The sequence below is a fragment of the Terrapene carolina genome, unplaced genomic scaffold (genome assembly GCF_002925995.2).
Source record: "Terrapene carolina triunguis isolate 2854851 unplaced genomic scaffold, T_m_triunguis-2.0 Scaffold93, whole genome shotgun sequence".
In the NCBI taxonomy this organism is placed as follows: domain Eukaryota; kingdom Metazoa; phylum Chordata; order Testudines; family Emydidae; genus Terrapene; species Terrapene triunguis.
In genome coordinates this window covers 12,652,045-12,668,268 of record NW_020664444.1, presented here as the reverse complement: position 1 = coordinate 12,668,268, position 16,224 = coordinate 12,652,045, and the positions used below count along the sequence as shown (strand labels likewise).

Sequence of the window (16,224 nt, the reverse complement as noted above, 5' to 3'; positions counted from 1 at the left end):
GATTAACTCAACTGGAAAACAATTACAAGAGAAAGATGAAGATGTAATTTGTCAGGCTGAACACAAAATGTTCTAACACAGCATTTCCTGTTATGGATAGCATCTTACTAAAGGTATGATTGGGTGATTTCACAATGGACATCTGATTTGGACTATTCACATCTCTACATTTTCTGAATACCTAGCTATTGCCATAAAGCACCCAAAAAACTTTAAATATCAAGAGGAAAACAAACAAAGCTGACAATCTCCAGATCTTTGCTTAAATTGCTAATAAGTAAATGTGTTATAAACCCATGTTCGACAGACTGAAAATGATCTTTCCCAAATCCAAATGACATGCTGCTAAAGCTGAAAGTGATAGATTACAGCTGGCTGATAAAGCACTGTGCTTTACATTCGCTTTTAAAACTACCCTTTGTGAAAGAACCTCCAGGCTTTTTGTTGGTTGTTTTGCTTTTATTAAGAGACACAAAGCTCCTCTCCTCAGTTAATAGTAATTACATGTTGATACGTGAAGAACTAAAGTGAGACGGATGTTTCCACTCATTTCCAAGACATGCAAAAATTACTTGATGGAGCCAAAATAGAATGTTTAATAATGGGCAAACACTATGGTTCGTTTTGATTACAGTCTCCTTATAAACTGTTTAATGATTGATTTTAAAACACTGTACAATGAGCAATGGAAACATGAACTCTTGTCATAATTACAATTCTTAATGAAAAAACATGTATTTACATATTTTTTTGGAAGTTATTTGTTGCATTTCACCTGTTCTCCATACAATGATAGAGACAGACGAATCTAGAAATCTAATGACAAGGTTTACACACTTTCATGATAATAGCTGTAAAACTTTTCGTATGCGCTCACACTTCTCCAACAGGGCTGGATCTTCTGTATCCGAATTGTCATATTCTTTCATAAGAGCTTCAGCTTTCTGCATGGTTACATCTCGCGCGCTGCCTTTAAGCCCCTCCAGATAGTCCAATAAAATAGAGAAATATTCATCTGGAACCTTTAAGAAGAGAGATAATTGACAATGTAAGTTACGTGATGGGAGAAAATCTCAGCTGACAATTAAAGTCATGTGATGGCACCAGGCTGAATATATACCAGGCTGAGTCAAACAACTATCAGGAATACATGGTTATTAGATGCAAGCAATTCTCAACTCAAATGGGCATATTTATTGGCAGTGTGCTAATCATTGTGGGAGACAATCATTACATATTTGCTCTGTGCTCAGCTTTTAGGATAACACTCTAAGCAAAATGCAATCACAACAAATGCTGAAATACCTATTAGTACATCCCTCCACTTACTGACCAACATCTCAACCCTATACGAGCTGTTGAAGGAGAAAACGGTGGCCCAAATACTACCCTTGGATATGTGTGTGCAAGTTCTACTGAATTCAATGAGAGTTGTATGTACATATCTGAGGAAAAGACTTGGCCAAGCAGCTCAGAATACGTATAATAATAGCAACTTTCCACCCTCAATGCCCAAAATTATCTGAGCTGCTGGGAAGAGATACCACCCACTGTCAAACAATAGATTGTGACGTTGACAGAACCATCATAGGAGGGGCTAACATTTAGTTTGAACAACAACAGATAAATTCAGACATATGGAAACCATTTTTAGATCACAGACTCTGATAGAATCATTTAACTAAAACATGCCTAATGTGAAACAGCGTCACTGTCTCCAAGCACCCCATCTGTTTTTTCTCTTCTCTCTTCCCTTCTCATTAGTCAGTTAGTAATAGGTTACATTTTAGCTTCGTCAGTTAGGATATAATGCTGTTATAACCAATAAGTTGTATTTACATTACTGATAATCCAATAAAGACATTTTAGACATTGGTTTATTCCACATTTTTAACCATAAAGTAATGTATTTTCAAGAAGATCCCATAACCAGATTTTCTACGAAGCATTTCTTAAATGTATGTACAATTTCTATGACAGCAATCTCTGTTTTTAATAAAATATTTTCCCTGTGATTCAGAAGAAGCTAAAATGACCCGTTCTGCAAACATTTATGCACATGTTTAATTTTACACAGGACTTCAACAGGACTACTCAATATGTGTAAAGTGAAGCATATGCACAGGCGTTTGAAGGATCAGGGCCTTACTTAACAGAGGACTGTATGCTTTTATTCTACTTGAGAAATACCATTTTACAGAAGAAAGAATTTTAACAGATAATGAACTTTACAAGTTATTTCTGCACTATCACTGAGCTCGGTAACTTCACCGACTGAAAGTTCTATCATTTGCAGTGCACTGAGGAAATGAGCCTACAACAATGTCATAGTAAATGAAGGATAATACAAAGCACTAAACCAAAAGCAAAGTCTATATTCAGACTTATAATTTATCCAGTAGGGAAACCAACTATCACTCTTCAGCTACAACACTCTTGTTAAAAACCTACATGAAAAAGGAAATTAACCAGAGGCATAGTGATGAAACTAACTATACACAAAGTGCTGTCAAATGCATAAAGTAAATATACTGAAAAAATAAAACAATCTTCTTGTTTTCTAATCTGGTTCAGTTACAGTAAATTTGTAACAATAGCAGACAAAAAAGATAAGACACAAATATGAGGTTTAGGTTGATAATATTCCTTTAATGGAAATAATTCTCTCTATAGTGAATGTTTGAACTCAACAGCCTCTGTGTACTCTGTACTTTAGCCAAAACATCCATATATAATTTACCCTTCTTTTTACCAGACTTTATTTGTGTAGTCAGACCTCATCATGTATAATTATATCTATCATTATATAATTTAAGCAAAGTGCTTAAAGGGGCAATTAGTAGTCTATGCTAAACTTAGAAATTGTATGTGTGGAGAGAATCATGTGGCTGCTTTGTTCTTAAGACTATAAAGCATTTAGTTTTCAGCCTCAAAGAAAGGCAAACAAAAACCTTTGAAACATTTCTTTAATCTAGCTATATAATTTATTCCAAGTAAGAACCATGTTAACCAGAGAGTATTCTATGTATTTTTCCCTCCACTGAATATGCAATAGTGGTAGACAAACTTAATGGGTTTATGGTTTTGTCTATCATTTCCACTGCCATTTATCTTGGCTTTTGTTTCATTTCCTCTCTTCCAAACCGTTTCCTTGCCTCTAGCCTTATCTGGAGAACGGTTGCTGCTTGTAGACTTGCTTTGTCTACAGTTAGTTCCAGAGGGCTGCATAAGCACGCCAACTGGGCTTGGCAGGAAAAATAAATAAATAAATAAATAAATAAATAAATAAGGCAAATATCACAACTTCCTCTGAGTTTAGATTGTCACCAAAACAATATTTAAGAACGTCTTGTTGAAAAATTATTTTTCTTCAACAAAATGATGCCATGGCTCCAAAGGACAGGGAGTTTGTTGTATACAATTTCAAATAATCACTATTAATAAGTGAGAATAATTTTTGCAGAAGCATTTCTTTTAATGACGATCTCCCTGATGTAATCTGAATTAGGCCTGAGGCAATATTCCAGCGGGCTGTTGATGCCACTGGAAATAAATCAGTTGAACATGTACAGTCCAACAGTGCAATGTAGGTATGTAGGAGCCAAACATATTAAATGGAAATATCTATCTAGAAGTGAACCAAATATTATCAACTCTTGAGTGTTCAACAGTACTATATAACTGTGAAGGTGTTTAGCACTTACACATGCCATGGGCCCCCGCAAAGATGTAAACCAGAAGGCTCACACCTTTGAGTGGAGTTCTGGAAAAGACCAAGTTTAAACTACATGAGGAGTCAGAACTGGTAACAGGGGAGAGGCAATTTGACTGGAGAGATCTGAGCTCTCAAGCTGGAGTGCTGGACAGAGGGTCTGAACTCCAAGAATGTGCCCAGCAGCTCCAAGACTGAGGTTACGCCTGGTATCTGTGGAGACTCCAGAGTCTTAAATTACACAGGATCCAGCAGGCTGGATCCCCTCACAAGAGTCCAGGGAGCTGCTAAGAGGCCAGACCTATGACACCAGTCACCCACCATCTGGATTTTACAGAGTCAGTCCTAACTGATTTTATAGACAGAAGCAAGTACACCTTCCTCTCTGAATCCCACTTTGTCCTATTGCAGGACCTTCAGTTATTAACTGGGCACCACCAGAAGCTGAAGATGGAACTTGGGAAGGAACAGAAAAAGTGCTTTCTTTTGTATTTTATTAATGACTGGAACTCGGTAGACTGTATTGGCTAAAGAAGAGGGAGCAGAATTTAGGCATAAAAATATATTCACCAAAGTGGTCACCCTCACTAAGGGCCTGATGCAGTGAAATACTTACGTATGTGCTTAACTTTATGTACTTGAGTAGTTCCTCATTCAAACTCATAGAAATCAGTGGAAGCAGCCTATTTAAAGACCATTTGCAATCTGACCTCACCAGTAATAGACAGTTCAAAATATGTTAGTATAAATAACTCATAATAATCTCAATGGATTAAAGAGGATACCAAAATAGGAAACATTTCTATTTCAGTGTTGAGAAATACAGAATTAAGCTATGTATTGATACTCAAATCTATTGAAAACATGCTATTTGAAGACACTATTAACCAATTTATGTCAATGTGAAAAGAAAGAAACCCAAAGACGAACAGGTGTAAAAGCAAGGACATCATTTTGGCTCTGAAATAGCTCCTAGACAGCTGTAGAGGACATATGTTGTGTTTGGTAGGATGTTAAGGACGATTTTAAAGGAGAAACAAATCTAAAGTACTAAGCAAATTATTCCCCATATCTGAAATTAAACTTTTATTTTGTCACTTCCTAAATACAGCTATGCCAGTAAAATTGTACTAATGCTTTGTGAACATTTTTGCCTAAACAAAACACTGATTTTACTATTTTTTTTTAATCTTTCTTCTCATCAAGGTAACACTTTAAGTTGGTAGCTGGCTTGAAATCTGCATCAAATAGGCCAACAACTATTTTAATTGTGTTATGTATAAAGTAAACTTATCAAAAAATCTTTAACTGTATGGACACATCCAGACAACGAAAAGAACAAATGAACAACCCACTATGGATTGGCAAGGTGGTTTGCTCTATTATGCAACAAAGTGGAATGATCTGAAACATTCCCTCAATGCCACCATAACCAGCGGCTAACTGGAAATTAAATCTCTTGTTTTCAAAAGTTATTAAATTGCTGGATTCTACCACTGGTGCAAGCCTAGCCTTTGATTTTTAACATAGATGCACTGCCAAGCCTTTTATAATCAGTCTAAGGTCCCATGTACATTGTAGTGAGTGAGAAACCATATTAGCAGCCCGCTAGCATGGTTTCACATCTGAGTCAGAGCCTGAAAGGATCTGCAACAGTTTCAGCTGCCTAAAATGTGAGTATCTATGATTTTAGTACTGGGTTCCACATTCAGAAGTTCAGATTAACCAGTACAGCTGAAATATGGTCTAAATTTATCATTCATTTGAATTCAAAATGCAATAATACTTTTTGTACATTAATTATAACAATCTAGTATACACAGGAGAAAGGTCATTCCAAACCATCTCTGGTTTATTATGACCTTTCTTCTAAGTCTTGCTGCATTAACTACAAACGATTTAAAGCAGAGATTGGCAAACATGTCTTGCCAGTTGTTCTGAAAGGCTACAGTAACAAATGATTTCTAAACACTGCTGATTTTAGAATCAAATGTATACATTGACTCCTTGTCCAGATTAAATCAAAAATTACAAACATGTTGGGATACCATAGTAACATTTGGTTAACAAAAAATAGGCGTAATTAATTTATAACTACTTGCTTTAAGATATTATTTTGCTAAATAAAAAGTGATGTTAATACAAACCTTCTCTTTCTCATACATGTGCAAAAGAAGCCAAGTCTGCCTGGTCTTTTGAAACTTCCATTCTTTTGGTTTTTTGGACCAGCTGTAACGAAATAAATGAGAAAAATAATTGCTCAAATAAAATACTGGATAATAAAAATACTTCGCACTCATGTAGCACTTTTATATAATGATTCAAAGTGCCTTACCAGCATTACATTAACTAAGCCTCACAACGTCCTTGTGACCTAGGTGTTAGAGTATATATTGTACAGGCGGCAAAAGTGAAGTACAGAAGGATTAAGTGGCTTGCCCTAGGTGTCACACAAATCACTGGGAGAGCAAGCAGAAGAACCTAGGAATCCTGACTACCAATCCCTTGCTCAAGACATAGGATAACTTTGCATCATATTTGAAAAATACAGTACATTTTAAAAGCATGCAAAACAAATGCACGTCTGCAAATACTCTCTGAATGCCTCACATGCAAACATTTTAAATATGTAAAAACTGAGCTGGGCTAAAATGTCAGACTGATGTGTGCAATTTGCATATAGTAAGACTGTGTTTTGAAAGCTGGTATATTTTGCTATAAATATAAAGAGGGAAGAAAACTGGTTTGAGAAAATGGGTATTTCTCCTAAAAACAACAGTAGAATAATGAGCGAGTAACAAATCTCACTATGAAATGCATACTGCTTTTTTGCCTCTACAACGTAATACACAAAAATCTAGTGTCTTAATATGAAACAGTACTAGTCAATATACTGAAGCATTATTACAGATGTACCCCAATACAAGGGAACATTAACCCTAGTAAATTAAAATTATTAGATTTTAATCTGAAAAAAAGACAGTTATCATTTCTGTAACTGGTGTTCTTCAAGATGTGTTGCTCATGTCCATTACATATGAGGTGTGTGTGCTCGCCATATCCACCAGTGCCGGAAGTTTTTCCCTCAGCAGTATCCGTAGGGGACCGACTCTGGCACCCTCTGGAATGGTGCCTGCATGGTGCAGTATAAGGAGCACCGCTGGCTCCCCCTACCCTCAGTTCCTTCTTGCCAGAAAACTCCAACAGTGGGGAAAGAGGGCGGGTTGTGGAATGGACATGAGCAACACATCTCGAAGAACACCAGTTACGGAAAAGGTAACTGTCTTTTCTTCTTCGAGTGCTTGCTCATGCCCATTCCATATTAGGTGACTCCCAAGTAGTACCCCTGGAGGTGGGTAGGAGTTCACGGACATGTAGATTGCAGCACAGCTCTGCCGAACCCAGCATCGTTCCTGACCTGCTGAGTGATGGCATAATGAGACATGAACGTGTGGACTGAGGACCACGTTGTGGCTCTACAGATGTCCTGGATAGGAATGTGCACCAGGAAGGCCGATAAAGACACCTGCGCTCTCGTCGAGTGGGCTCTGACAATTGGTGACAGCAGAACCCCCGCCAGGTCGTAACAGGTCCTTATGCACGAAGTAATCCAATTGGAAATCATCTGCGAGGACAGTGGGTGACCCTTCATCTTATCCGCTGTAGCAATGAAGAGTTGAGTTGATTTATGGAAAGGCTTGATACGTTCTAAGTAGAAAGCCAAGGCCCTCTGGATGTCCAGGGCGTGAAGTGAAGACGCCTCTCTTCACTGGTCTTGTGCGGTTTGGGACAGAACACCAGGAGGAAGATGTCCTGGTTCATATGGAAGGTGGAGACCATCTTTGGCAAGAAGACCGGGTGAGGCCGCAACTGAACCTTATCTTTGTACGGAGGTTCTGAGGTCAAGGCTTTAATTTCAGAGACCCGTCTCGCCGATGTCACCGCCACCAGGAATGCGACCTTCCACAATAGGTGGGAAAAGGAGCAGGAACCCAGCGGCTCAAAGGGCGGGCCAGTGAGCCTAGAGAGTTAAGATCCCACTGTGGGACAGGAGACTGTACCTGCAGGAAGAGTCTCTCGAGCCCTCTCACGAATCTGACCATCATGTCATGGGAAAACACCGTCTGTCCTTGGATCGGTGGGTGAAAAGAGGAGATGGCCACGAGACGTACTCTAATGGAAGAGTGCGTCAGGCCCTGGTTCCTCAAATGGAGCAGGTAGTCCAGGACAGCCTGTATGGAGGAATGCGAGGGAGAGATACCCTGTTCGGATGCCCAGCGGGAAAACCACGTCCACTTGGCCAGGTAAGTCAGTCTAGTTGAGGGTTTCCTACCTTCCAGGAGGACCTGTTGGACTCCTTCCGAACAGGTCCACTCCTCTGGGTTCAGCCATGCAGCATCCACGCTGAGAGGTGGAGGGACCTGAGGTTGGGGTGTAGGAGTCGACTGTGGTCCTGTGACAGCAAGTCTGGTCGGTTGGGCAGGGGCCCAGGAGGGGCTGCTGATAGGCTCATGAGCGTGCTGAACCAGTGTCGGCGAGGCCATGTCGGGGCGATCATGATGACCTGCGCCTTGTGCCTCTTGATCTTTGCTAGGGCCCTGCTGATGAGCGGAATCAGAAGGAATGCGTACATCAGGCTCCCTGAGCACAACAGGAGGAAGGCATTGGAGAAGGAGCCTTTGCTTAGACCTTGCCGAAAACAAAACTGGTGGCATTTCCTGTTCTGTCTGGTAGTGAACAGGTCCACTTGGGGAGTTCCCCACCTTTGGAAGATCATGCAGGCTACCTCTGGATGGAGCGATCACTCGTGGTGAGAGGAGAAGTCCCTGCTGAGCTGGTCCGCCAGTGTATTCCTGATGCCAGGAAGGTGACAAGCTTCCAGGTGGATCTTGTGGCTGATGCAGAAGTCCCATAGGCGGAGCACCTCCTGACAGAGAGCTGATGAGCACGCTCTGCCTTGCCCGTTGATGTAGAACATCGAGGCTGTGTTGTCCGGCAGGACTTGTACCAGCTTGCCCGACAGGTGGGGCAAGAAGACTCCGCACACCAGCCGGACTGCTCGGAATTCTTTGATGCTTATGTGCAACCGCGCTTCGTCCAGGGACCACGTCCCCTGAGTCTGGACGATGCCGATAAGCGCCCCTCAGCCGAGGTGTCCGACACCAACTCAATGGAGTGGGGAGGGTTGTCGAAGGGAACCCCTTCCAGGACCGTCCTGCAGTCAGTCCACCACTGCAGCGAGGTAAGTATCGCCTGGGGAATGGTAACAATCTTTTCCAGGGTGTCACGGGACTGGGAATAGACTATTGTTGCAGGGGCTGCATCCGGAGTCTGGCATGGTGGACCACGTAAGTGAACGCTGCCATGTGACCCAGGAAGCGCAGACAGACCCTGGCTGTAGTCAGAGGGAATGCGGAGACTTACGCGATGAGATTCATCAATGTGTGGAACCTTTCCAGCAGCAGGAACGCCTTGGCGCAGGTCGAGTTGAGGACCTCTCCGATGAACTCTATCCTCTGCACTGGCACTAACGTCAACTTTTTGTCATTTACCAGCAGGTCCCGAGCGTGGCATGTAGCTTGAAGCACCGTGACATCCCTTTGGACTTGAGACCTGGAGCTGCCCTTGACGAGCCAGTCGTTGAGGTATGGGTAGATTTGGATACTCTGACGCCTGAGGTAAGCCAATACCACCGGCATGCACTTGGTAAACACTCTCAGTGCTGTCACCAGGCCGAATGGGAGGACTGAAACCTGGTAGTGTTGGGGCCCCACCGTAAATCGGAGGAAGTGTCTGTGTCCTTGAAAGATCGCTATGTGGAAGTATGTGTCCTTCAAGTCAAGGGCGGCATACCAGTCTCCCCGATCCAGGGAGGGGAGAATAGAAGCCAGGGAAACCATGAGGAACTTTAGCTTCTTTAGGTCCTTGTTGAAGTCTTGCAGATTCAGGATGGGCCATAGACTGTCCTTGGCCTTTGGGATTAAAAAGTACCGGGAATAGAACCCCTTGTTCCTATACTCAAGAGGAATTTCTTCGACTGCACCCAGATGTAGCAACCCCTTTACCTCTGCGCGAGGAGACTCTCGTGAGGGGGTCCCTGAAGAGGGATGGAGAAGGCGGGTGGGAAGGGGGGGTAGAAAGGAACTGGAGGGTATAAACCCTGTTCCACTGTGCTGAGGACCCATCGGTCCAAGGTTATAGCCAACTAGGCAGGGAGGAAGAGGGAAAGGCGGTTGGAGAACACTGGGAAAGATGGATCCAGGGAATGGTCTGGTAGGTCCCCCTCGGGCACACACTCAAAACGACCATTTGGCCCCCTACTTATTCTAGGTCAAGCCCAATTGGGCAGAGGGTGGAGGCGGGTGGCTTGGGCGGCGCTTGTAGCTCTTGGATTATTTAAGAGGCTGGCTCCGCTGGCCTGGCAGCTGCTGTGGTTTGAACCGCTTACGCGCCGGGGCTGGGATGAAGAGACCCAGGGTCTTCAGGGTCGTGCGAGAGTCCTTGAGGCCATGCAATTTGCTGTCTGTTTGCTCCACAGTTCTCTCCGGAGTTCTTGCAGGGTGGCATGTCCATCAGGATCTGTGCCAATCTACTGGCGAAGTACACCTCGAGTCCATCGATCAGTGACCCCGGTGCTAGGGAGGGAGACCGGTGCTAGCCCATGGATGGCGCCAGGGGAGCACTGCACACTGTGCTTGTCCAGGGCCGGAGTGAGTGCCGACTCCATTAGGAGCGCTCTTAGACGGATATCGTGCTCCTTCTTCATCCTAGGTTTGAAGGACTTGCAGATACGGCACTTGTCACTTATGTGCCCTGTGCCTAAGCACCTTAGGCAGCTGGTATGTGGATCGCAGGGTTTAAAGCCTGGGGACCTGGGCATGCCCCGTCCCCCGGCTGAGTCCCGTTCGGGACTAACAAAGAGTTTTAGAACTACTACTAAGGGCATCTAAGAAACTACTAACTATGTATAACTATTTTACAGGATTTCAAAGTTCACAAGAACAGAGAACAAAACAACACAAGCCGAAGCAGCAGACATTCCAGCACCATCACTGGCGGCAAGAAGGAACTGAGGGTGGGGGGAGCTGGCGGTGCCCCTTATACTGTGCCATGCAAGTGCCACTCCAGAGGGCACCCAGAGCCGTTCCCCTACAGATACTGCTGAGGTAAAAACTTCCGGCACCGGTGCATGTGGCGAGCACACACAGCTAATATGGAATGGACATGAGCAAGCACTCGAAGAAGAAAAACTCATCTCTACAGGTATGATGCAAGTCCACCTTTAATGTTCCACTTTGTTTTACATAGTAATATTGAGTATAGAAATCAATTGAAAAGCCAGTTGGGCAAGAGTATTAACTTTGTTCAAACACTGTCAAGTCTAATAGAGCAAAACCGCCCTCACATTAAATTTCTTCTGCACTGGCAAATCAATTGTTCAGTGAACTCTGTGAAACAAAGACCAAGTGATCACAAATTTGTCCAGGAGGGTTTCATGAGAGCTTCTGTAGAAACATACAAGTGTACAAAATAAGCTCCTTTTTAACTTCAGAAGTTTCCAAACTCAGAAGGGGAAGAGGGGAGGGGGAGAAGCCTGTAGTGCCTTTCAGAGTTTTCATTGGTAAATTAAATGGAAATCTGCCATAAAAAAGGCAAGGTAAAAAGCAAACAAATGATAATAAATTGAAAAATAAGACAAATGGTTAACAACCCAATGCACTATATTTTATACCATCAATTAAAGGTAAATCTGCAAATTAAGAAAGTCAATCCAGAGGTCTACTACGGGATATTGCAGTTAAAGAATCAAACTATTAGAGAACAGATATTAGACTGAAACTGAAAAAGCACGAACACTGACATAAGCTAAGATCCAAAAGTTATGGAATCAAATACAAAAATGAAAAACAAAGAAATCAAAAAGCTTCAGTTAATCATGATTCAACTGTTTGTGTTGTTTAACCACCCAGCAAGGATGCTTGCTGTAAAAAGAATGGCTAGCACCAGTATCAGATTTGTGGAGAATAAAAAATTAACACTGAAGGAGAAGGGAATAAAATTCAACATTCTTCACTGGCACTTTGTATTCATTTGTAGGCAACTTCTCTATGCATCCAAACAGATGCAATGGCTGCAAAAGGGGAAACTGGCACTCATGGAAAAATAGATAGTTTTACATCAATTGACTAACCAAAGTGTGTTTGTTCTTTAAAAAAAAACATAGTATGTGGTATATTCATGATATTGATGGAAACCATATCTGAGCCTATTACACTGGACAAACTCTTCACGAACAGTTCATTCTAATCTAGTCCACCCTCTGCACTATTATGGTCATGATCAAAGTCAGCTGTCATTTAAAGAAATTGCATGATATGTCAGTCATGTTTTCCCACATATGGGTTATTGGTGCATTCACATTTTCAGAAAACAATTCTACATTTTTTAACTAGTGCTCTTGGCTTGATTGTACTGGTTGCACTCATTCTCCCAACTTCGTTGCATGCCAAACTCTGGTTCCACTCTGAGCCCAAGAACCCATAATCATGGATACAGAGTTAATATAATTTTCATAACAGAATTTGTGTGGTTGTTCCACATAATGAACCCCACCCCTCCACCTATAAGCTTTTAGTATACCCAGCATAAACATTTCATTAATACAGATGGCTGAATGAGGGGGAAAAACTGATAAATGACAAGAATATCACTGTGAGATCATTAAAATCTACAAAAGTATCACTTCGTGAAGTGCAGAGTGTGGGAGAATTCTGTTAGAATTAGATATTTATATATTCACTATTTTTTGGGTTGACCTACCTTTAAAGTACAAATAAAGGTTAAACTCTTTCCTTACAATGTAATACAACAAGCCACATGCAGATTATCCTAGTCACATGCAGAGATTTTGTTAAAGGACTTCAGGCTTTCTTGACATATTACAGCACTAATGCAGCCTTTTTATCTTGAGTGATTTAAAATCTAGTATAAATAAGATTAACTACACTACACTTAATAATAAACCCTCTTTACAGACAATCACTCCTTTTTTTGGTGGTCTTTAGAAGTAGCTATATCCAGCACAATGTCCATATCTAATATAAGAAGTTATGGCACTAGATGGAAATATGTACATGTAAATATTTTCCCCATTATGCTTAGGGCAAATTTTCTAATCTATCATACAGCTGCTAATTATTGTTCTGGATATAGTTACTGTTTATATCTTTTTATAAGCACAAGCTGACTGAAAAAACATGTAGCTGACTGAAGTTTAATGGATCTTAAACTGACGATTCAACGTAGCTTTAAAAGAGAAAAGTAGAAGACACATAGGAAATGGACCCATCCACATTATAAGTACAACCATGATTTTAAAGTCAGTTCATCAGGTCTCCTATGACTATTATATAAAACACGACTGAGTTGTGTACTCACAGCAGCAATTTTTATAACACAACCATGTGTCATCCACACTTAAACTGCTTACCCATGTGTTTATTAAAAAATGCTGGGAAAATCTAGGCAGCTCTCTAATAGCACCCAGAGGGTATGAATACAGTGGGCCACTAACAGTATGTGTGGACAACACGCTCTGGGATGTCCTAGTACGCAGAGGCCTGAGACTAAGGAAAACCAGTTCCACAGGCATAGTCAGAGAGTCCAAGCCATACAGCAAAACAAGTGATGCAAACTGGATACAGGAAGACAATCACATGCCTGTTTAGACGGCAGGCCAGGGCAGAATACTATTAGCTGCCATGGTTATTAACCGAGTACATAGAATACTGGGTGTGAACACAAACTATGTTCAGAGCCAACCATGTCACAAACTATGTGACAAGGCTGTAGTATGGACAGGGTTAAAAAGACAAAGCTCAAGGAAACAGAAAAAATGAGAGCTACCCCCTCATGACCATAAAGACACAGGGTAAGATCTGGTACACCCAGGAATACAGGAACGGGCTGAAGTGGCTTTAAGCAATCTTCTAATGGATTTATTCTCAAAGATTGTGAGGCTCTCAGACACTACGGTGATGGAGGCCATAACTTAGACATACAGAAGAAAAAACAGAAACAAACCTCAAAACTTGTTAGCGTTAAATAGAAGTTCAACGTAATATTTTGTTGACTTTCAAGATAGAAACTGAATTGATTTGCTGTTTTGGTCTTTTAAACAAGCCAATTGAAATTCTGATGACCAAGATTTTTCAGACCCCATATGTAAATCTTTTTATCATTTTAAACAAATATTGTCTGCTTTTCTTTTGGGATTTACCTTGACATTTTGCCTATTTTGTTTTGCCAAATCTGAGCTTTTCCAGCTGGTAGGGAGAACACAGTCTGTTTGTTTAGAAGGCAAAGGAGTTAACCTAGTTAAGCACAAATATATTTTCTATAAAAAACTTAATTAAAAATACCTAAATTCTTACTCAGACATTTGGCACTTCAAAGCGACTTGTACAAACCAATAGTTTACAATACAGTATACAGGATATAAATGATACCCACACATTTGTGTGTCCTTGAGCTCCTATCTTATTGCATTCGTTTGGGAGGCGGGTAGCATGTGTGCATGTCAAGACCAATTCAGCAGGTAAATTATAGAAAGAGTTACTGCACCACACATCAGGCCAATGGGTCAGCCATATGTGGCAGGAAAGTCCCAGAAAGCTGGAGAGCTTGGCTGTGCTTGTCGAAGGTGGCATGGAAGTATGAGGAGTTTGGGGCAAGTTTATTTTTTGTGGAAGAAGAGGCATTTCGATGTGGTTTAGCTTTTACAATACAGTACTTGGACTAATTGAATGAGCAGTCCCTGCCCCTGTACTGTATATAGCGCATTTAGCACTGCTAACCTTTTCTCAGGCCACATCATGTTGAAAGCATTTAAGGGAAAAAGACTTGTGTCCTATTTATTTATAGTTTAGTCATTTATTTTGTGTTCAACTACTTTCAGAGTCTTCCCCATGACTGTGAAAAGTGTCTTGATTCTCAATAGTTGGTTTCTTAATGATTTATACTGCTAGTACCAAGCCACCTGTATCCAGATCACAAAGAGCAGCACCTTCTGGAGCAGCTCCTTCTTGGGGAAGGGTGAGAGGGACAGGAGATGCTTGTGGAAGTGTAGATTCTGCAAAGTGGGTGAGGGAGCTGGAATTGTCTGTGGGATAAGAAGAAATCTCCGTGAATGTTCAGCTTTGAGTTGACGTTAGGCAAGTTTGCCATGTCTGAAAAATAAATTCAAAATGTAAAGTATGGATACATTTTCAAAGAACTGAGTGGAGGACTGCACCCTAAGAGCCACTAGTGCCCACTGGCATAGGGGTCACTGTCTCTCATCAGACCAAACCAACTCACTACATACAACACTGTGTTGTCATGGTATTTATCCAAAAGGTATTGTGTAAGGTATCTATAAAAGCCAATACCATACTGGCTATTAATGTCATTGTAAAATGCATGTGTTAATATTATATGTGAAATTATGAATTTCCTCTGTGTGATGTTACTAGAACATGTTTAAGACAAATCAGCCTAGCCTAGGTAAATGTAATAAACAGGTCTGTCCTAGACCAATGTGGGTTTACCTCAATTTACATATTAAACGAAATCAAAGCTATTGACCTAAACCAGCTGTGGTTATCCTGATCCTGAACCCAAGAGACAGAGAACTAACACAGCTCCTGTATCACAGAGAGACACGGGAGACTGAATCCCCAGGAGGTCTCTCTGACTTGTAAGACAAAGGCAATCCTTTTGGGGATATAAAGAACAGAGAGAGACTCCATCTTTATCCTTCACCTTAGGAGACAACGAAACCAAGCAATCTGATGTCTGTGATGGGTCCTGGCCAGTAAAAGCTGGAAAGGAGACTGAGGGTGAGAGAAACCATCTTGAACAGACTGTATTTTGCTAGATTAAGTTTTAGACTTTTAGAGGTGTGTTTTCACTTTTATTTCCTTGTAACCATTTCTACCTTTATTTGTTTTACTTGGTATCACTTAATCCATGCCCTTTTGTTAATACACTTGTTTTGCTTTCATTATAAATAATCAGTGCTGTGTACGTTCAGTGAAGCGTGTACTTTGAGAAAGGTAACAGGTTGGAATGTTTTACCTTCTTGTTTTCTGTGTGAGGGTCCAGTCAGAGGGACTAGTCCCTGAAGTAGGATGATTTGGGGGTGAACTTGGGGCTGGAAGGGTACTAAGGTCAGATTGCAAGGAGCAACCAGGTTGGGCAAAGCCACGGTGAGGCTTGTGGGTTGCTGGCAGGCTGTTTGGGTCAGAGCTCTGGTCCGAAGCTGCACAGCCACAAGACACCCAGGGTTACAAGGCTGATGGTGACCAAACCTCATACTGGCCTGCTGGGTGGACCCCAAAATGTCACAGGGGCCATCAGGGCCGGCTCTGGCTTTTTTGCCGGGGGGGGGGGGCGGCCGGGGCCCCTGGGGGGGGGCGGCCGGAGCCCCGGCGGCGGCTCCGGTCTCCCCCCCAGCGGCCAGAGCGCCGGGG

At 41.8% G+C, this 16,224-nt stretch overlaps 1 protein-coding gene across 1 annotated transcript in view; it reads right to left on the bottom strand.

Annotated features, from left to right (window-relative positions):
- Positions 1–618: 618 nt before the first annotated feature.
- Positions 619–16,224, bottom strand: part of CUNH7orf50 (chromosome unknown C7orf50 homolog) — a 48,240-nt gene continuing 32,634 nt past the window's right edge. Inside the window, exons 3-4 of the mRNA XM_029911276.1 lie at positions 5,860–5,941; positions 619–1,022 (exon numbers count right to left, since the gene is read on the bottom strand). Coding sequence (XP_029767136.1) covers positions 840–1,022; positions 5,860–5,941 — 265 coding nt within the window. The 3' untranslated portion in view covers positions 619–839. The remainder of the gene's footprint in view (positions 1,023–5,859; positions 5,942–16,224) is intronic.